This window comes from Manis javanica, chromosome 2 (assembly GCF_040802235.1).
Source record: "Manis javanica isolate MJ-LG chromosome 2, MJ_LKY, whole genome shotgun sequence".
Taxonomy (NCBI): Eukaryota; Metazoa; Chordata; class Mammalia; order Pholidota; family Manidae; genus Manis; species Manis javanica.
In genome coordinates this window covers 102499483-102522778 of record NC_133157.1, presented here as the reverse complement: position 1 = coordinate 102522778, position 23296 = coordinate 102499483, and the positions used below count along the sequence as shown (strand labels likewise).

Sequence of the window (23296 nt, the reverse complement as noted above, 5' to 3'; positions counted from 1 at the left end):
CGGGCAGCAAGGGAGTGTTCCATGGGGATTTACATTTTACTAATATCCCCTGCTCTATGAGCCTCTGGATATGGGGCCTAATCCCATCTCTGGCTTCTTTACTCATTGGATATTGTCTCACAGTTACTGGTGAGGCTGAGGCTTTCAATTCTATGACTACCGGGGGCTGGTTTACAGCAAGTCCCATACCTGCCGTTTCTGCCCAGGCCCCTGGAAACTGGTTGAGCCACCTCTGATTAACTCGGGAGGGTTCTGGTTCTTTAAAAAGGCGGTACTCGTCTTCTAACTTTATGGACAGGATGCTTAGGCCCAAAGGTCTCTTTTTGCTATCAGTCACTTGGGTATCTTCAGTCTGAAAGGATATTTGGGCCCCGACTTTGGTCAAGATGTCTCTTCCCAACAAGGGTGTAGGGCATTCTGGTATAACAAGGAATGAGTGGTTTACTTGTCCCACTCCTAAGTCCACTGTTCTTTGGGTAGTCCATGCATATTGTTTCTGACCCGTGGCCCCGAACACCCAAGACTTTTTACTAGAAAGGGGGCCTCTAGCTTGGGTCAGTACTGAATGTTGAGCACCGGTATCTACCAGAAACTCAACGGGTTGCCCCTCCACTTTCAGAGTTACCCTAGGCTCGGGGAGGGGCTCCGAGCCCCGTCTTCCCTAATCTTCATCTTCTAGCAGGGACAACACTTTCTTCGGAGGTCCCCGTGGTGGTTTCTTAGGGCATTCTTTCACCCAATGCCCCTTTTCCTTGCAGTACGCACACTGATCTTTATCTAAAGGAGGTCGGTTGCCCAGGGACCCTGCCTTACTAGTTTTACCACTAGAGGGCGGTCGTCCCTTACTTTCTACTATTGCGGCCAAGATCTTTGTTAAATTTCTCTCATGCTTTCTATCTCTCTTTTCTTCTTTACTTTCTCTCTCCTTCTCTTTCCTTAACTCTTTCTCTTCCTCAGTCTCTCTCTTATGATAAACTTTCTCTGCTTCTTTCACTAAATCTTTCAGCGACAAATCCTGTAAGCCTTCCAATCTCTGAAGTTTTTTCCTAATGTCGGGTGCCGATTGCCCGATAAAAGCAAGGGCCACTGAAGCACTATGCCCCTCAGAAGTGGGATCAAAGGGAGTATACCGCCTGAAGGCTTCTATCAGGCGTTCTAAGAATACTGCAGGTGCTTCAGTGGCTCCCTGGCTGACCTCTCTTACCTTGGCCAAATTGGTGGGGCGTCTGGCGGCCCCACGGAGACCCGCCACCAGAGCCTGGCGATAGATGGTTAGTCGCTCCCTACCTTCTGGAGAATTAAAGTTCCAGTTGGGTCTAGTCAACGGGAACCCCCTCTCTATGTCATGAGGGAGTTGCGAAGGCCGTCCGTCGGTTCCAGGCACATTCTTCCGTGCCTCCAGGAGAATCCTCTCTCTCTCTTCCGTGGTGAAGAGCACCTGTAAAAGCTGCTGACAGTCATCCCAGGTGGGCTGGTGGGAAAACATCAGAGACTCTACTAAACCAGTTAGTTTCTGCGGTTCCTCTGAAAAGGGCGGGTGGTTAGCTTTCCAATTATACAAATCAGCAGAGGAGAAGGGCCAATATTGCAGAGGTTGGAAAGGCGGTTCCCCTTCTTCTCCAAGGATGGGAACTCCATAAGACCGGAGAGGAAAGATACCCGGTGGGTCCAAGATGGCCCCTCGGCGGCGCCGGGTGCCCTGGGCAGGTCCCGGAGCCGGCCCTACTGCCTCAGCATCAGGGACTGAGGGTGCCGGAGCTGGGGGTGCTGGGGGTGCTGGGGGTGCTGGGGCCGGGGGCACCGGGGGTGCCGTGGGGGCAGGAGGGTAAGGAGGGGGAGGGGGATCATCAATTATAAGCGAATCTTGAGTATCAGGGTAAACTTTGGTAGTTTCTTTTTCTTTTTTCTGAGGTTGAGTCTGGGCAGCTAAAACTCGAGGGCCCATTTTCTTTTGCACCCAGGGCTTTACCCAGGGTGGTGGGTTCTCCACCAACTCTTGCCAGACTACAATGTAGGGTTGCTGATCCGGGTGTCCTTGAGACGAATCCTGAAAAACAATAGCTTTTACTGCTAGTAAAGTGGGGAGATCAAAAGTCCCCTCCGAGGGCCACCCAACATTGAAGGTGGGCCATTCGGAGGAACAGAAAGTCTGCCATGGTCCCTTTTTCACTTCTACTGACAAGTTACGTGCCCTCGCTCTAACTTCCGTCCAATGATCTAGTGTCAGGCTAAGGGGGGTCGTCACTGTCTGTCCCATTGTCAGTATAACAATAATTAGACACGTAAAGGACACAAAAAACAAAGACACACACAGATTAGACACACAGCGGCCGCTTTTGGTTCTTTTCAGAGCCTCGAACAGAAACCGAAAGGAATCAGAGGGTTGAAATTCTCGGCGCCCAAAAATCAACCCTATCTCATCAGGTTCAGTTTGCCGGAAAAACAGACGGGAGGCTACCAGGCGTCCCTGGCCCCCCAACCTCCCTGAGGCGTCCCCCAGGGTTGCAGCCTGCGGTGCTCTAGTACGTCTACCGACCGCAGTCACAGCCCCTGTACGGGATTGAGACGGCTGCCAGACAACGGGTACCCTTCAGAACTCTGACCGGTCTCACTGAAACAGAAAACAGAACACAAACAACAACTCAAGGCGCCACTAATCTTACCTCTTCCTCCAAGAGCGACTTCGGGAGTGAAGCGGGGTGGACAACCGATCCCGGACGAGCCCCCAAATGTTGGATTCCCCTGAGGAAGGCGCCGCCCCAAATCACTCACCAAAGACGTTTCTTGATGCAACAAGCAAGAGGAATTTATTCGGAAGCCAACTAGTTGGGGTCCAAGTCAGCCTGTCGCAGCAGGTCTCAACGAGGACCCCGAGCACACTAAGGCAGAAGGTTTTATAGTATTTTCAAAAGGGGTAAAATTTTCCATAATCACAATACAGAGTTTTTTCTATAGGCTCATAAATCTTTTGCTGGCGCCACATCCTGGGGTCTGATTAGATGAGATCACCTACGGAATGTCTAGGGTGGTTCTAGTAAGATAAGCTAGGCATATATGATTAACTGATTTACGGTTAGCTAACTAAAGGTCACTACAATTGACACAGAAAGGTCACTACAATTGACACAGGCTAACTAACTTGTTTTTCAAGATTCTAATGATTTTGCTTCTTCTGGGTTAGGGGGTGGTATTTAGGCCTTAAGATGGCTGTACTTATGCTAACTTTTGATTCTTCAGATCCTACAATATGCCACTCTGTGTGCTAAATTAATGTTTTCGTCCTTATCCTATCTCAGTCTGTTTGGAGTGCTCTAACAAACTACACAAGATGGCTTACAAACTGCAGAGATGGATCGCTCCCAGTCCTGGAGGCTGGAAGTCCCAAGGTCAGGGAGCCCTGGGTGGCAGGCTGCTGACCTCTCACTGTGTCCTCACAAGGTGAAGCAGCAGGGAGCTGTGTGAGGCCCCTTTTATAAAGGGGCCCTAACCCAATCATGAGTGTGGTGCCTAATCACCTCCCAAAGGCCTCACCTCCTAAAACCATCACTTGGAGGATTAGGACTTCAGTGCATGAATCTGAGGGGAACATGAACATTTAGACCATAGCACACCCAGCTGAAGTGATTTTGATGGCAGAAGAGGTAAGTGGTGTTATGCTCAGAACCCAATTAATATACTTTACTTATCAGCCGTGAATTTGAGGCATGAATTTAATACCTTTCAGAGCATTTGGAATTTGGTTTCGACAGCTTCTTGAGCAGTCTTATGAAAAATACAGCCCAGTTCTTTTCTTTGGAGTTTAAATAATAAATTGATACTCTTTGGTTTGCATTATCCTTGAAAATATTTTCAAAGTATTTACTACCAGCCATTAAAATTTTATCACCATAATCTCACTAGAGCCGATTGGAAACTAGGAAGCTATTAGTCAAACTTCCTCAAAAGGCAGGATGCACCATTATCCTTAGACCCTCTTCCAGAGGAACCTAATTAACATTGCAGAGCAAGCACACCTCTGCCTCCAGCTGTTCTGGTTTCTGGGAGGACCAATTGAGAGAGGGGAGAGACTTTTTTAAAGCACACTGTCTTCACAAAAGTCAACTCAACTAAAATTTTAAGGTGTCCATCACTAGAAAGAGGCAGAAAGAGAGAAATGCATGCTTGTATCTTTGAACACAAAGGGTAATATAAAAGTTGCCTGTGTGTGGTTCTGACTCATCACTGAAAATGACCACTTAAAAAAAATAAAAGGAAATTGAAGCAGTTGAAAATTAAAGTCCATGTTTTCATACCCACCTCTTTTCAGCTTCTCCTTTGACTCAGCCTTTCTAAAACTTTTGTGGGCCCTGGGGCTATCAGCACCTCTTCTCTCCTTCCCATTCCTGAGGATCCACTCAGAGGAGCCCCTGTGAATTCATGTGATTGAAGAGAAGGGCAGAAGAGAGACCTTTATTCTCTGGCAAGTTTGGCCATTTCTCCAAAGAAACAATTATTTGGTGACTTGGCGATAGTCAGCATTATAGTTACCATCACATGAGCACCTCCAGACGTCAGTGAAACATTCGTCTGCTTCTCCAGTATTGCCAGGAAAATTAGGGCAATTACCTTAATCCATCATCCTGCTGAATATAGCCAGGAGACAAATGTAAACATTTCCTTCCAGGGAAAGCCTAGAAGGGGGAGGCTCTGGAGCTGTGTTAATGGAAACTGTAGTTAATGGAGTTATGCTCCATTAGAAACACAATCAGATAGTTACAGCTATTTACCGTTAAATAATAGGGTGGAGTAATGTTGTGGGTCATGATTGTTGCTGCTTGTTGATGGGCATGTGGGAGTTTATAGTAGTGTCTCTACTTTTGGAAATGTTTGAAGTTTTCCTTAAAGAAAAGCTTAATATTCTTCGTTAAACCTAAAAATGGTTCAAAACAGATACTGAGATTTCTGCTTGCTAGAAAGATCCTACTGTTCCAGGACTTCCCTAACTCCCCTGGATAAAATAGAACTGCTGCTATACCTCTGAGACAGGGACCGTGGGGGTAGTCAGAGTAAGGCGAGGGCCCCCAGAAAAAGCAAAACAGGATATTTACAGTCAGAGCAGTGTAACTACATGCAAGGAAACCCCCTACCAAAACTCCGTGTTAAACATTAAGCTCTAGAGCCATTCTTCAGTGAGATTAGTTAATATTCCCCAGATAAAGGAAAGTAGCCCATGTTTTTACTATGCTGATCATTTGTAATCATGTGTGAGATTCACTTTGGCATGCTAAAAGGCCCAGGCCTATGTGCTCTTCTTCCTCCTTCAGACCTGATGTGATTTGCAAACTGGGCAACTAATTTAGCATGCAGGCCCAGCAGTAAACAACGTAGTAAAAGGCAGGAAGGATTCTATCTTAAAGATGAGACTACATTTTAACATCCAGGAAGTTAAGAAGTAAGATTCTTAACTTACTCTTTAGCAAACACAATGGCTCAGCCCACCCTGGGGGTGGGACAGATGGTCTTGATTGATGTGCTCCCAAACCAAGAAGCTGCTATTCTGGGAAAGAATCAGAGCAGTAAATTTCTTGTGTTAAAGCTGCAAAATAATCCAGAAGACTGTAAGAAACTTAGTGTCTCTTCAAAGATAAACATTTGGGGACCATTTGGTGGGTCTGCATCCCTAGCCCTTTGTCTCTCAACCTCCTATAAATCCCCTAGACAGCACACCACCATGGACTCTCTTGTCCCCTCCTGGTGTGAGTCAGGAGCTCTGTCCTCTCACTGTATCTCTCAGTAAAAGCCTTTCCCTGGCTCTCCTACCTTAAATGTTTGCTAAATTCATTCTTCAACTCTGCAAATAAGAACCCCAGCATCACCTCCACCCCTCGCTCTTCTGGTTTTACTTCTTAGTTCAACCTGTCATGTATGTGTGTGCATGCATGTGTGCTTACACACTTCTCATTAGGCATCTGCCTCCCCCATCAGAAGACAATCTCCAGGAAAACAGGAACCATATCAGTTCCATCTATCACAGTTTCATGGGCACCAAGAACAGAAATACAAGTTCAACAAATACATGTCACATGAATAAATAAAATGAACACATGACTACTAAGTACAGTATTTTTATTCTTTTTTGTTTTATTTTAGTTGCAGAATTAAGAAAAATCTTTGAACCAAAGAGAAAAGAATTTTTAGAAATGAAAAGGTAAGATTTATTGTATGTAAGTAGGAAGTAGAAGAGCTTGGCAAGCAGTACTCAGTTTTCCCCAGGAGCTGATTTCCATTGCTCATAATACCTTTTTTGGTGTCTTGCACAGAAAAGAAAGAATTGCCAGGCGCTTAGAAGGAATTGAAACGGACACACAGCCCATCCTCTTGCAGAGCTGCCCCGGATTAGTGACTCATCGGCTGCTGGAGGAAGACACGCCCAGATACATGCGAGCCTCGGACCCTGCCAGCCCCCACATCGGTGAGCACACACACCTGGTGGCCTGTTGGCAAGCAGGCTGCGTGAGATGTCCCACCTAGCCTTTTTTCATCACTGGTATTGGAAAATGAGGTAGCCCACAAAAGTAAATTATGTAGATGTAATTATTAGATACATGTATTCATTAAAAACTGCAACACATAAGACAGAGATCCTCAGTAAAAATGTGTTTGTAGAAGGACTGAATGGAACATGCTTAAACAGAATCCCCGTATGCACAGACCAGCGTTCAAAGTCAAGCTGGGCCTTGAATGATTAAGGTTCATACTCTACATGTTTAAGCAACATTCTATTTAAATTATTTTAATATATGTAATTTGAAATATATCACATATTTACTTCATATTAAACAATATGTCAAACATGACGGGTTTTCCCTGATTACTCAGCCATTGTTGGGGGCACCAAATGTGCAACTTGATCTTGGGAGAGGACGACCATGCAGGGCCTTAGTTCCCTCCTGTATGTTAATCTCACTTCATGATGTGATCCCTTTGCTTGTCTTCAAAGTTCTGATCTTCTATGGCCAGAAGACTAGAGAACTAAGGGTTTTAAAGTTACATACGTGAAGAATCAAGGATAGAGTACCAACGGTTACAGCCAGAAATAAACCCTAATGTGTATAAAATGTTAAATCTATATATTATTTGATAATTTAAAGTTTCAAATGTTAATGAGCAAAGGAAGAATTATTTACTAATGGCATTGGGAAAATGGGATGTGGTGGGGTGCAGGAGAGGACAGAACCCTCCTCACTTTATATAAACACAAAAATATCACATAATCAAATTATTCACATGATTAATTTTTAGAAAATGATTAACCGTGAAAACATAGGTGAATATTCAAGTTGAATGGAGAAGGATATTCAAAACAGAAACAGCTGTAGAACTCACAAATGACCAGACCAATTGACTTGACTGCATAAGAATTAACAACTGTACTCCAAAGAAAATCTTACTCATAGACATCACAAAAAATTAAACGAGCAAGTTTGAAAAATATCCATAAGTAAGATACGGTCTCATATTCTTATGAAAGTTTACACAAACCAATAAAAATGACACTATGAATCAGTAGACTATAGAGCAAAAAGCATAACCAGGTATTCCAGAGAAGAAAAAGATAATACAAATAGCTAATAAAAATTTGGAAAAATGCATGTATTCTCTTTTTCTAGTAATCAAAGGGAATTTTAAAAATTAATACTCATTGTAAGAGCATATACTGCAAATTCAAGCATAAATTGATGCAGACTTTATAGAAATTAGACTGGCTGGCAAGTGTCTTGAAGTGATATACTTTTTGATAAAACCATTCTGCTTTTACCAGCCTATCTATAGTGATAATAATCAGATTATCAGACTGATTAAAAGCCAGAAACAACTTGAATGCCCAGGAATATGAGAAGGGTTAAATTAATTATGGAAATGCCTGTCAGAATATTATAAGAAGCCTTAAAAAAATGATGTCTTCAAAATAAGGTTTCCAAATATAAGAAAGTGTTTTATGTAGAATATTAATATTACATAAAACATCAGGATTATTTTACATAGAAAAAAAGAAATCGATTTTATAAAAGGCTAGAAGGAATATATAGAAATGTTTGGCAAAGTGTCAATTTATTATTGATTATTATGCACTAGTGATTATTGGTGATTTAGGTTTTACCTTCCTATGTTTTCTTGGTAGACATTTTCTACATCAAGTATGTGTGCTGTAACTGGTAAAAGCCACTTCTATAAAAAACAAAATGAAAACCCCACCACAATCCTTGAATCTTGTTTCAGCGCATAATTGTTATGGCTACTGTCTGCTCCTGTGAAGCCACAATCCTCCGCTTACCAAATTACAGCAGCTCAAATCTCTGTTATTTTTTCTAGAGGAGTCTGAACTCTGGCCTCACACATGAAATACTAAACTTAAAAACAAAAAAAGTGAATAAATAAAGGGAAATAAGGCCTGAGCAAGAACTGAAGTGCTTTTGCGAGGGAGGGGCCAAGCTTTAGCCTAGCCATGCTTTGGGCTCAGCTGTAGAACGAACATTTCTGTATTTCCCAGCAGATCTCCGACTTCTGCATCCCAGGTGAACCGTTTTAGCTCAATACACCTGTGTGAGGAATTGGCCCTTCACACACAGCACAGGCGCTCACATGTGAACTGTGTACAGACTGATTATAGTATGTAAGTCTGTATTTGGAATCTGTATGTATGATCTGTGTGATCGTCTTGTAGGCAGATCAAACGAAGAGGAAGAAACTTCTGACTCTTCGTCAGAGAAGCAGGCACGGCCTAAACCCTGCCCAGAAACCTCAGTCCGTGGTGATTCTTCCTATGGCGCGGGTGCCATGGACCCCCAGGGTCTTGAGTCCAAAGCAGAAAGAATTGCAAGGTACAAGGCAGAGAGGAGACGGCAGCTGGCCGAGAAATACGGGCTAACTCTGGATCCTGCAGCCGACTCAGAATCTCTCTTTCGGTACACCAAGCCCAGGAAGGCCCCTGATGCTGCTGAGGAAAGGGGAGGGAAAGGTGATAGACAGGTGGGATCCAGCAGAGATGCGAGCTCTGCCTCCTCCAGGGCCTGCACGGCTGAACCCAAAGACTATGTCCTCCGCGGGAGTGATGGGGTGTCCGACACAGAGGAGCTGCTCAACGTGGAAAACCAAAGTCGAGGTCAAGAGCTGAGTGCCACTGAGCAGGCCCATGACCTGCCCCCCGAGGTGGAAAGTTCCTCATCCTTCCCATTCTCCAGGCGGGACTGCGCCTTCAGCGAAGTGCCAAGGTCCCCAAAGCACCTGCATGGTGTGCCCCTCTCCTCGCCTCGGCTGCCGCCCTCCCCGAGCCACTCAGCCTGCGACCCGGCCTGCCCCCAGGAGGTACGGTCCAGGTAAGCATCCTGACATGCATTAGCACAGGGCATCGCTGGATCTGCCCTTTGAACTTGTGGGTCCAAGTCTGCATATTCCTGGCATTCTGGGGACCTCTGGGCTCACTGCAGAAATAATGTGCTGTGTGATTTTTAAAATTTCCACAACATCAAAACAGGTTCACCGAAGCAGGAAACTTGAATTTTTTTTGTTGTACATTCTTTTTGAAAATAATATATTGAACAAGTGTCATAGGGACACCTTCATGGAGGCCTTCAGAACTCTGCTCACTGTGTTCCTCACCTGCCTTCAACAATTGTCTTTTTCTTTGTTTTCCTGTAATCATACTCAAGTGTGATTTCTTTTGTTGATATCATTTAAAAGTCATGCAGCAGTGGGACCACCACCACTACCTCATGGAGGGTCTCAGTTTAGGGTATGAAATGACTGCAAAATCCACCGACTATAACTGTGACATGTAGTATATAAGCACAGCTAAGAAAACAGTTGTGCATGTAAGAACACCTCATTAAAAAGATCAGCCTCTAAAAGAAATCAGTGTGTGAACAGGATCCGTCACGACAGGAACAGTTCCCATAGGGGAAAAACAGAAAAGGTATAAAACCAGAAAGTAAAATGCCAGAGAGAATGTGTGTTTCTAAATTTAAATCTCCAAACTTAAATGAAGTTTACATTTCCAACTTTAAATGAAGTTTAAACTCCTAAATTTAAGTTACGCTTAAATTCCTAAATTTAAGTTCCTAAATTTAAATTTTATAAGTAGGATGACTATTTAAAATGCTACTTACTTACACATCTTACTTTAAGGTTTCAAGTATTTATCTAGGCAGACTCCTAATCATGTTTTTCAGTTCAAACAAGCATTAGCCTCACAGATGAACGGTGAGAACCTAAGGTCAAGCAAATTTATTCTGGAAAAAAAAAGATGCTTGGAAAATACTATTTCACATTGGGACAGGGCAGTAAATGTGAGTGTCTTTAAGTGGCATACATGAAAAATAGATCACTTATTTAAGTTTACTGAGCCAGTGATGTGTCACTAGCTACTTATCATCCATGTTGAAATATTTAGAGATGTTCACTTCTAGGAGAATCAAATACTATAGATCCCGAGATTGTATTTTGAGGGCCTTTGCTCAGCCTTTGGACTTAACTACTTTAAATTTAGGAACTGTGGTCTGTTGTCTCATTTTTTGAAATGAGGTGTGTTGTTTGGGAACTTTGCATTTCATAGTAGAAACAGTGTTCTTGGCTTAGCTACTCTGTTCAAGCAAATTTCTTCATGTGCTTTGTGAGCAGGACAAAGAAACCTAACATTGCAGTTTAGAAAGAAAATTGGAGTAATTATTTGGGTTTAAAAACATGAGGAATCTAATTTCTGATTGCCATATTATGACAACTATTTAAGTAATCATGACATCTAAGGCTAGCCACCTAGGTCACATATAATTGGTTCTCAGTGAGATTTTGATTTAGATGTAATAATAACTAAAACTGAGTGTTCCAGGTAAAAAGATAGGATACTTAATTGTTTCATGGGAGTTAAAATCTTATTATTAAAAAAAAGGTTAAGAACCATTTCTTTTTAGGTTATTTGAAGAGGCATATTATCTAGCAGTTTCATAAGCTTTAGTCTCTCAATACTTGACTTTCACAAAAGAGCCTTAAAATAATTAAAAATTATAAAGGAGTTCTTGAGAAGGCACGTGCTTTATTTTGTAAAGTCCTTCAAGGTGTACAATTCTATGGTTTATAGGCAGAGAAGTACAAATCATTTCATATACATTAGGAAAATATCTGAGATACATTTACATAAAGAAGGAAGGAACATACTATGTGACATGTAACATTACAAAATAAATGTTGATTTTTTTTTTTAATATTAGGTTATTAGGCTTGTAAAGATGGATTTAAAGTGGATTAACATTCTGCTTAGATTGTCCTTTCTCTGAAGCCAGGAAATTCAGGAATCAGAAAATCACTGTTGTCTAATCTCCATTTAGGGAGGTAAAAAGACAAAATTCTTTGTGAACTAAAACAGTAAATAGAGAAACCTCAGTGACCTAATAACTATAAGTAACAATGAAATGTCATCCAGTAGGGCAATAAGTAACAAAAAAGCTTAGGAAGCTTCAGGAGTGACAAAAATAGTATCCACAAGTACCAAAACAATACCACATGTATTTGTGGATTTGTTGTCTCATTGAAATGGATTTTCTCACTGCTATATTATACCATGTTATCACCTTGCTCTGCCAGGTGGTTTGGCTATTAATCTCTGAATTAACTCATTCCCATTTCATCATTTTATTTTGTGCCCACTAGCAAGTGACTGTTTTTGTTTCATTAATTACATATGAATATATCTCTCATGAATAAATCATCAAAAGGCTACCTCTGGTTTCCTAAAAATCCAAATGTGAGTCAGATATCAAAGGCACAGTTTTTGTATGTTCTCATATGCACTAGCACGTGTACACAGAACAGTCATTAGTTTTTATACTCCCTCATATTATATTGCTCTTAAACTTTACAAGCTCATTAATAGCCTTTAGGGCAGTATTTAGCTGAGTAATAAATTTATTTTAGAATTACTTAATGATAAGTTTGTACGATAAAGAAGAACAGGTATGTGTGTTAGAAAGTCTTTTAGCGCAGGAATCCTGTCAGTAGCCTGGGAACTCAGGTGAACACATTGTCTCTCCATGAATCCTGTCTTCCCCAATCCTTCCAAGACCCATAAACATAGAACTTCAGAAATTATGTTTTCTGGAGAGGTACTGTTACTGATACGAACCATTCTTTACTAATTATGCCACTAAGTTTTAGTATAAAATTCAAAGGGGTATAGGTTATTCAACTTTTTAAAACTCCAAGCTCCTACTACTACTAGAAATCCTGAATTCAAAGTTCTTTTTGAATTGGCACTTTGTGTATCTCTTATTTTCAAAAAAAAAAAAGAAAGAAAGAAAATGCACCATACTTGTTACTTCTGTGAGTAGGGAAACTCACTCCCTGGCTTCCCACAGCTGTTTGCCTGAGTGTCAGCTGTGACTCCCTCCCTATTCTCAGGAAACTGCAGCTGGCAAAGAGGAGGATTGATTACATATTACCTCCTAGTGGTGATCCACTCTAGAAAAGCATACAGAGTAGAAGCTGAAATTTGGCTGGGGGAGAGCTTCCACTGGTAACACGGTTTGGAGAGGGCTTCCCGTGACACCAAAGGGCTGTGGATTGGCTCAGGAAGATAGACCAGGGCAATACCATGAACACAGACTCAGCCAGTTAAGAAGGACGTGGGCTTATGCTATGCTCTCACGGTTTATTTCTGGCTGCATTTGCTCATCTCCCAGTGAGAGGTTTGCATCTAAAACCTCTCCAGAGCATCAAGATCTAAATTTTAGTTAATTGCTTGGTGGCCTGCATTGATGGAAGTGTCTCCGGTAGAACGATGTGGAGGTACATAGCTGGCTTTGACCGTCAGCATTCCTGTCCTAGATCCTGTCTCTGATGGCAGGAAGATCCCTAACACCCCTTGTCAGGGCAGAATGTTGTGGAAAACGTAGATCTCTGAGGACCTTCTCTCTAAAGAAGAGACCTCTTTGTTCTCCTCACAGGTGTTCTAGAATTGGAGTAGTAGAACCATTTCCAGCTGTACCTCCAAACGTTTGTTCCCACCCTGCTCTACTAGCTTTTGGCTATTGTACATGGTTCATTCATTCCTTTTTTTTTTTCCATGTTATTCTGTTCTAACTGGCAAGTTTCAATGTCTATCCATTAAATTAAGTATGAATATGTCAGCCAAAATACTCACTAGTAGTCCTAAAAATTCAAATGTCTGCCAGATTTTAAAATGCAAAATGTTGCTGATAGGTACACACAATGTGCTTTCATATGCCTATTGTGTATCTACAAAGCAACCATTAGCAGTTTTTCCAAACAAGCAACTTTAAGCAAATAAACTGTTAATTTTAATGAGAAGCTGAAGTTACTAACCATTCTTAAGGTGAATAATGTTTTATAATTAGAAGCTGTTGTATAATTAGAGCTGGATACCCCCAAGGTGGAACTGATTTTACTCTGCTGGATTTGACTTCACTTCAGTAGCAGGAAACACTTTCTAGTCTGTTTTTAAATTGTTTTTAAGTCTGTTGACTGTCGGGGTCGTAGGGAGTTAGAGCATATAGTTACATACTTGGGTACAAACCAAGAGCAACTCTCATCCTCTGTGACAGCTTAGGCTGTGTTCTTATTTCCTGGTAATACAACTCTCTGCCAGTCAGCCGCCACATCATAAAACAGTTCTGTGAACCCGAGGTTACCATCCCAAGGTTCTGTCATCCCTCGCAGTGCTAAAGTCCTGTCCCAGGGGAGGTGACTCCTGTCCCACAGTGAGCTGGCTCACCCCAAGGCCTCACAAAATAGTCAATGTTAAAGAATTTAAAATTATTAGAAACATAGAAATAAATAGTTTAAAATCTATTTAATACATGAAAAAAGTAAAGATTAAAGAACCCAAGTAGCTGGATTAAGACTGTATAGCCGTTTTGACAAAACTGAGTCTGGCTACCCATCACCCGTCAGTTCACCTGGGTTCTCTGAACCCATCAGATCTCTCCATCACACCTGCTGTTGTTATTTCTGTCAATTCTATTTTCTGTCATAGTGGAAAAGAGACTTTGTTGTCTTTGCCCTTTGAAGGTTAAAGATGTTTAGGAAAGAAGTCCAGGGATGTTAAAGACACAGATTATATGGATATACATAAGGTATTTAAAAGCCTTGCCTTCATAAACAAAATGACCATTTATAATCTAGGAGGATTCAAACTCTAGGCATCCACCTCTCTGTCTGTACTTCATACATATTTTGATTTATGGGTTAATTTCAGCTCTCAGGTATTTTAGCTAATCATTAAAGAAAATTATATTGAGGTTTCTCTGTGCTGGGCACTGTTCTCCTAGCTGGGCATATCATTAAAAAAAATAGTGGGGAGAATAACCACAACACAGTGGTGTAAATAAGCTTCTAGAGACCCAGGCTGGATGCCGTGGGAATACCTAGATGGGGCACGAATTCCTTTCCCTTCGAGGGGTGTCCATAGTCGGACCAAGTCATAAGGATGTGGTGAGTCGCCAGCTGTGCAGAGGCTGCTCCAGGCCCAGAATCCTATGCAGACCGAGGAGGAGGAAGATGGGATGAGGCTGAGAGCCACGCGGGGACCAGTCATGGGGCATCTCGGGTGACACACAAGGCATTTGGCCTTTGCCTTGTGGACCACTTTGAGTGCTTGAAGGATTTTAAAGCATGGATAGTTACCTAGGTTTTTTAGAAAGATGTCTCTGGAGAAGTGTGGAGGGCTGACCTGAAAGAGCATTGATTCCCATCAGGGAGGCCACTGATGCGGTGGTTGTAGTTGTCAGGATGAGGTAACGAGCTCTCCGGTTCCAAGTTTGTGGTTACTTTTGTCCTATTTGGAATTTCATTAGATAACCTGGAAGATAAAGATGATAAGGATGATCAAATTTCCGGAAAAGGGATTATGAATAAATTTGGGGATAGAGAAGGGAGAGGGAGGGATGGGGTAGGATGGAGAGAGAGGGAGGCAGGCAGAGAGATCAGGAACATGGAAGCTAGAGAGCACATGCCCCACAACGACTGGAAGCTAACAAGGTAACATTTAATAGAGTTCTGTATTTAGGGGAAAAAAGTCAGTTACAGATCAGGAATGGGGAAACCTGATTTAACAGCAGTTCATGGGAAACAGACCCAGGAGTTTCAGTTGACAGCAGGTTCTTTGTGTGACCGCCAAAATGGCTCATCCGATCTTGGGGTGCACTAATGAAAATGAGCTGCCAAGTGCACGCGGGCCTGGCCCGCCCATGTTCTGCAGAGGTCAGACTACATCTGCGTGTCTCATACTAACGGAGCTGTTGATAAATGAGACTGTTTCCAGAGAATCCTACCTTCCCATCTGCCCTGCTTTCTTGATCTTTCCAAACTTCTCCCTGTCTTCATAGAAATTAGAATCATTTGTGAAGTCTCTTATGCATTCTCAAGACCATCTGTTCTTCTCACTATTAGGTTGCCATTTTCCTAGCAGAGTTATAAAGCAGAAGCTTGACTTGGCATAGGGAACCCTAATGGTATTAGTCTGGCTTCAGGTTGATGATGATTCTACCAAACGGGAAAGGAGGAGAAAGAGGTTATGGACCAAATAAGGTGTTTCACCTGCACCTCATGTCTTAGGATGAAGGACACTCAAATGCCCACACCCTCTAATAAGGCTAACATATGCAGAGAAGGCTTTTAGCAATTTTGTCAGGATTCCCCCAAACATGGCACTGAATTTGGCATTATGCCAATTGTAAGATTGGTAAGGATGACCTCAAGGATGACATTACTTTATAGAAGCCTATGGGAAGGGTACTTAGTTTGTACTAGTCGTTTTCATACCTCCTTCTTGGCTACCATCCTGCATCCAGCTTATACCCGTGGCTCAGTCAATCACTTTTGAATGAATCAACTGCTGTTTTGTTAAAGTCTCACCAAACTATAGCAGTGCTACTTGAAATAGCCAGTCTGTAAACCGTTTATCAGCCCACAGCCTATAAGGGATTTTACTTATGCCTGAATATAAATCATGGGTTGTTTCCTTTGTCAAAAAAGTTATGATAGGAAGAAAATGTCAGCTCAGCTAAACAGCAGGCTTCATGATGTTCGTTTCCATACTGTAAGCCTTTTACCTGATTATGGACAGGTGACACCACTCATCAGGACACGCTTTAAGTAGCACTTGTTTATGCTCAAGGCTCTTGCCACTTTGAGGCTGGAATTCTGGTATATGGTCATGACTCATTGCGCTTATAAATATTATTAAACTGTGAGTAGGAACTGTGGTAAGTGAGCAGCTTTCATGGCCTGGTGAGCTCAGTCTCCGGCCCATGAAAAGCTGATGCTCAGTCTCTTGACCAAGGCAGTGGAGTCCCTGGGTTATTAATGTTCCAGGAGGAGTAGTTAGAATCCAAGCAGGAGACATAGAAATCCAAACCCAGCTGGGAACCAGAAGCTTGATCCACTCTGAGAGGCCCATTCCAGCACCTTCCTCAGACTGTAACACTTTTCTCAGACGATTTTGTCCATCTGCACATGCGTCCTGCCATTGCCCTTTCTTGGCTGAACTCAGAGCGTTTAGGCAGTCAGCACTGAGGTTAGCTCAGAGGGAACTGGAAGAAATTGGTTATCTCCTATGTATATCCTGCTTTTGCCCCCAGGGACTGTGTTTCTACTTTTTCAGTACTCAGTCCTCTCACTCTGTCATCCAACTGTGATATATTTTGTAACTGGGATATAATTTTCACCAGAATGCACAGATTTTCAGGATGCAGGTTGGTGAGTTTTGGGAAATGTCTAAGCACTGCCCTTGTGGAGATAGAAAAGGTTTCTATCACCACTAGGCTTCTGTCCACAAATACTGACTGATTCTTGACTCTTTTGGCCAGGATGTAATTAAACTGTTGGAGCCTTACTGTATCATATTCTCACTTCATGATGTTGTATAAAACCCATCCTTCCCACTCTTAAGTTTTTAGCCAAGCCTTAATTATTAAAAATAGTTAAGCACAGCATTAAGGAACATCACATAAAATACAGCATCCGTGCAAGATTTAAAGAAAGAAATGGAGAAGAACCCGAGACGTTACTATAGCTATTCAGCTGTGATCTCTTTTTTTGTTACATTTTTAACAACTCACCTAGTATTATACTACATCTCCAAAATAATGATCCCTGGGCCTCAGACATAGAATTTTGCCCTTTAAGGAAATGACATGTTTTCGATCTGCATTTGGGGCATTCCTTAGCCACCTCTTGGTATCATCAGGCATCAGGCTGAACTCGTAGAAAACATGGTCCAAAAGGTCCATCATGTGCTGTAGTTTTGGGGTGCCTGTGAATTAGCCAAGTCAGTTCTGAACCTTGACTCACCATTTTTGAGAGCCAAGCTGTGCATTTAATCAGCTTTCATCAGGAGGAATTTGGCATCTCTACCAGAGCAACTGCTCTGGGCTCTTCTCTATTCTTTCCCCAGGTTTCTCAGTCTCTGTGGGCTTTGCGGGAGGAAACTTGAAAGAAAGAAATTTAAAAGATCCAAACCAGATTTTGTGGAGTTGACAGTGTGTGGTCTACATTTTATTTTTATTTTCGTTATTTTGGTTTTTTGCTTTTAAAGGAAGAAAAAAAGATACTTGAATTTAAAACTGCTATTAATTGCACTAAACATCTTTGTCAAAGTAAATCTCTTGACTGTGACTTCTGTCTAGATCAGTTATGAAGGCAGGCTGAACTACAGTTTTTAGAAGGCTTAAGTTTTTAAGGTATTTTTGTTGAGGTATAATTTACATACAGAATTTACCCTATTTGGTGACACTGTGAGTTTTGACAAATATATGAAGTATAATATCAGTACAGTCAAAGTATAAACCATCAGCCCAAAAAATTTCTTGGTGTGTCTTTATGGTCAACCCCTCCCTTGGCCACCAGGTCCTGCCAATCAATAATCTGTTTTCTGCACTGGAATTTTATATACATAAATAAATAAAATCCTATTCCTTGAGTATTTTGTTCTTATCAATTCCAAAGAATTTATATAAGAATGAGATGAAATTATTTTTTTAAATCCCAGTAGGAACATTAATGTTGATTCTTTATGATATTGTCAAAAAAGAAATCCACGGTAAGGGGTTGGATTTACATTTACAAGGTAGTTTATACAGAGTTGATGTTTAATTTCAGGTTTCCTAGTGAACACAGCACACAAGTCAGGTTTGCATGCTCAAATTATTTTTCCTGATGCAGGTGTTGCACACGTGTTACACCCACACTTGAATATTTATTGATGAACAGCTGATATTTGGCTCTTGTGAGTTGATGCTGCAAAGCGCCCCATGAAAGTAGGAATTAGGTTTCATGAATGAAGTATCATGTCACATTATCATTTTTGTGTGAGAGACACAGAGGCAGCCAAGCGATCAGCCCAACTGAAATATTCCCTTGGTCTCCAGAGTATTTATAATTCTTCCCACATAACACCCAGTATCTCCGGTCTCAGCTGATTCCTCCCACGAACTTTCTCATTTCCAAATGACTGACTCTGCGGTTTACCTTCTGTTACAGATTTCTTTGATGGGGGAAGGAGACAGGGTGTCCCCCACCTCGCCAAGCCCAGGCTCCACCCCCCACCCCCACCTCAGTAGTGGTGCCCTTGGAGCCAAATAGTGCTTCATCGCTGGGCTCCTTTGATTTCATGTTGTACATTTGGGGAAACAGAGGCAGAGGGTGGCTGGGTTTTTCAGGATTGACAGGCAACTGGGTGACTCTGCTGGAGATGGAACAGGCCCAGAGAACCCAACGCGGACATCCTAGCTACACCCATTACGCATTCATTTCCCAGAAAACTGGAGGAGGAGATGTAGGCTTGGGGATCCCCCAGCACTGGGTTCAAACCCCATCCTTTCATTTACCAGCTGTAATCTTGGGGAGTTAATATGTCTTTTTTGTAGCGTCCTTTCTTCATCTATAAAATGAATGTAAGAATACCTGAGAGTTTTAGTGGGGATTATCATTCAACAATTTTTCCGTTCCACAAATATTTGAGACTGGCTATTTTCCACACACTGTTCTGAGTGCTATGCTGAGTCTCTTCTCTTGAGACACTAATGTGTCCTCGTGAAGAGAGAGAAACAATAAACAAACAGGTAACGTGACAGGTAAAGTAAGTGCTGTGAAGAAAATTTGAGTAATTCCATCAACATGGAGAAGAAATTGGAGGTTGCTTTGAGATAAAGTGGTTAGGAAGTGGTAACTCTTAACTCTGATGAGCAAACAGTTCAGCAGAGACCTAATGGAGTGGCCCAGGTTGACTAGCATCTGCAGAGTCCTGAGTGGAACATTTGTGGGGCGTTGAGGAGGCCTGTCACCAGTGAGGCAGGGGCGTGGCGGGAAAGGGGACAAGGAAGAGGTCAGTGAGGTGGGTGGGGGAAGGGTGGGCTGGTCAGGGAGAGCCCGTAGCCCCTCACGAGAGTCTTGGGTTTTGCTCTAAGCAACATGTGGAGACATACAAGGGTTCCAAAAAGATGCATGGTCAATCTGCCTTACATTTTAAAATCACTCTGGCTGCTAAGCTGAAAATAGACTATAGGTGGGCAAGAAGAAAACGGGTGATAACGAGAAGGTCATCTGAGTGATCTAGGTGAGAGATGGTGGTAGTCTGAGTTAGGAAAATACAGCAGAGGTAGTGAAGAGACATTAGGTTTCGAAGGTCACTGTGGAATTTGCTGATGACTTAGATGTGAGGTATAGAAAAACAGGTGTCAGAGGTGAGTCCCAATTCTTTGGCCAGGAAAACTTGAAGCAAAGAGTTGCTATTTGCTGAAGTAAGGCAGACTCCAATGCAAGTTGAGTTTGGAGGGAAATCAAAAGGCAGGATGTCCGTTAGATACCCAAATGGAATTGTCAAGTTGCCAGTTGAATCCAAGAGACTATGTGGTAGGGGGAGATCAGGGTGGAGATTAATCAGAAAATTGTCAGTAGGGAAGTGAAATCTGGACAAGATCATTCAGGCTTTGTTGATGGGGGAGGCGCCCCAAGCTTTAGAGGAGATGAAGCGGAATCAATAAAGGAGGCTGCTGAGTGGGACAGGAGGCAGGCAAAGGGCATTTCAAACACTGCTGGGAGGCGGGTGAGACCAGGGGCCCATGTTCTGTGGTACAGTGGATGTGAAGGGCCCAAGACAGCCATGGACACAGCAAGTGTTTAGTTAAATTTAGGTGTTCCCCGACATCCCCCCCTTTATTTTCCAGGTTTGACGACAGAAAACCTCACCCAAGTGAGTGACTAAGCCAACCTCAGGATACTGAAAGCCATACTTTGTGAAATACTGTTCTGTGTCACTCTGGCTTTAAATCTACTTAAGACAAAACTCAGCCCTCCTGGGGAGGCTGGGCTCACATTCCACAACTTCCAAATTAGGACTTTATAGGTATCATCTCTTTAAAATGTAAAAACAGTAAGTCATAAATGTGCAATTCTCTGTTACCTGTAAAGAAGGATGGAGAGGGGAGGAGACCATTTTGAAGGGGTTGGCATGATGCCTTCACATTGATTTATTTCTCATTACCTTTGTATTTTTTATATATGAAATGTCAATGTTTGCATGTTCACTGCCATGGTGGTAGGTAACTTGGCTTTTCGACTAGTTCCCTATCTACATTGTAGTGAATAAATGGAACCCAGCAAAGTCTCCTATTATCTATGTATGATTTTCATTTTATAAATGCTGCCTCAACATACGCTGAAATAAGCCCCTTAAAATTTTTTATGATGCTGACCAAGTTCTAGTCTTATCAATGAAGGACATGTTCAGCAAGTTGTACAGCACTTCACAGTTTACAGAGCCCTCTCTCACAAAAAGCATTTGAGCCTTAAAATAACCCTGTGAGGTAGGCATATTAGTTAGATTAACTTGAAGTTTTTCAAAACCCAGGATCTGTTGATCCTTCTCCCTCTGCTATATCCTGTGCTACATTGATTGTTTCCTTTCTTAGCTGCAGGGGAAAGCTAAACTATTCCTATGTTTAAATACCTGTTGAGAAATTAGACCAATAAGTTGGAAATAAAATGACATTCCTTGCATCTGAATTTTTTATTTGTTACAGGCTAAATTGTTATAATACTCAGGGTAGGGAGGTGGGGTGATAGATTTGGTAGAAAAACAGAGGAATGTTACTAGAGATACAAAGAATATGACAGATTTGAATCATTACAGCAAAATGCAAGATAGTGGTAGCGGACAGGTTCTTGCCTGTCAGCTTGAACCAGAACTCAAACTAAAATGATTTTTAAAAATCAAGAGAATTTTGTTATAATTATCATTCTATTCTTTTGGAAATTGCTTGTAGCTAAGACATGTTTCCATCAAATAGATTGGTAATGTTTTGAGCTAGTAAACATTTTAACTAGCGTATCATATTTCCATTTTTTCTTTCTATATTATAAGAGGATACAGATTAGTAGTTTGAATTTTCTTCCTGTGTCTTGTGTTACTTAGTTACTACTAAGTTTTCTTTATCTATGATTTTTCTCTAAAAATATCTTCAGCCTGTCATAGTTAGTATATCACACTCAACCTTGCATTACACTTGCTTGTACATTGAGGAATGAATGTGGAAATCATATATTATCTTGCCTACTACAGTATAAGGTTTTAATCGCTGGGAAGGTGGCTGATTTCACCTTTGTTAACTTCTCAGAGCCTAGCTCAGGGCCTTGCACATAGTAGGGACTCAATAAACATTTATCAAATGAATCTTAATTAGTATTGGTAATTGTTATGTTGGCTGCATATTCAGTGGTAAATATAAAAGGAAAATGCCTAATAGCAATTAAAGGTATGGCCTTGTTGATTTATTTATTCCATTGATATGATGGGTATTGTTTTGCATGGACACAAACTTTATATTTGGCTATTTACCAATGTATCTTAACAAAAGTTACAGATGATAAACTGCTTTATATTTTTAATTCAACTTTTTACAAGAAAATTGTGTGGAGAGAGTGTGACTGTAACCGACTCATAACACTTTCACATTATTTGAAAAACCCTTTATTTGTTGGCTTTAGACATACTTATTTCTATCTCTTGATTCTAGTAATGGGCCAGGTGTTCTGGAAATTGCATAATGTGAATATAACCCCATGGCAAAACATTCTTATACACTTTGAAAAGCCAGGATTATTCTTTACTTAACAAAAATTAGCCTTTTGTTTTAAAATTATACTTGTGTTTATGTTGACATTTTAATAGAAGTTATCTGAAGGTTTATTTTTTTGTACATAATAGAACAGGGAAACCCAAACACGAGTGGTTTCTCCAGAAAGATTCCGAAGGGGACACACCTTCACTTATCAACTGGCCTTCCAGGTATACCCTAAGCTGGAATTCTTGGCTTCCGTTGAGTGAGTGCCCCTGTTTACCTGCTGTCTTGCCATGCTGTGCCACGCGTCATCCCATGCTAACTCTCCTCTTGTCCTCTTTCTAATGGCCATGCATTTGAAAATTGTGTTAAAAAATGGGCCTCTGGAAATTGCTCTCTAACTATTTGGTTTTCACCTACAAATGCTAATAGTATTTTTCCTTGCTCTCCCTTTTTTCTTTTCTGAAATCTTTGAATAAGCCTTCTCTCCTCCTTCACCAGCTCGCATGCTGCCAGGAGGGGGCAGTAGTGAGGCCGTAACCAGCATCTCTTGAGTTTTTCTTCTCTGCAGTCAGACTAACCAGCTAGCGCCCCCTTTTTGCCAACACCTCCCCTCCGCCCAGCACCTCCAGCCTTTTTCCTTCCCTGTCTCCATTTCCAAACCAATCCTTAATTTTCAGCAGTTGCATTTAGGGCATGTCGTTTTAAAAGCAGACAAAAACCCCTATCATTTCATTTTTAAGGCGGGGGGCAGGGAGGCAGAAGGAGCAAGAATGAGTAAGTCATTGACAGGACAAAGCACCCATCTATTGAGTTTCTAACAGTCACTTTGTTCCCAGCTGAGGACAACATTCAGATTGTCTCTGATTAAGGACACATTCCACAGGAGAACTTAAACCACATTTCAGCCTTCTTTTGACTAACAAAGCTTGTAAATATGAAAACCTCCAACACTGTCTAGTCTCTGGGAAAAATGACATCTCAGAATGCTTTTTTTCCAATAAATTGTTTGTGATAACTGCCTTTTATGTGGGACTTCGGTTTTTCCTTAATAAAATATACATTGATATCCTGCATTTTATGCTGAAAAACATGTAGTTTATATAAAATTTAGCAGGTTGCATTTGTTATTTCAGGAAATACTCTCTTCCAAAAATATATATCATAAACAGTAATTTTTGCTGACTAAT

At 41.6% G+C, this 23296-nt stretch overlaps 1 protein-coding gene across 23 annotated transcripts in view; it reads left to right on the top strand.

Annotated features, from left to right (window-relative positions):
- The window catches only part of SVIL (supervillin), a 235847-nt gene that overhangs the window by 144864 nt on the left and 67687 nt on the right, over nucleotides 1-23296 (top strand). For 16 of the 23 annotated variants that reach the window (XM_073228993.1, XM_073229000.1, XM_073228994.1 and 13 more), the window contains 4 exons: nucleotides 6130-6187; nucleotides 6300-6451; nucleotides 8705-9356; nucleotides 22253-22333. In XM_073228993.1, the coding sequence (XP_073085094.1) occupies nucleotides 6130-6187; nucleotides 6300-6451; nucleotides 8705-9356; nucleotides 22253-22333 (943 nt within the window). Of the gene's footprint in view, nucleotides 1-4306; nucleotides 4460-6129; nucleotides 6188-6299; nucleotides 6452-8704; nucleotides 9357-22252; nucleotides 22334-23296 lie in introns of those variants that run through there. The other 7 variants (XM_073228991.1, XM_073229004.1, XM_073229008.1 and 4 more) reach the window with 2 other exon arrangements.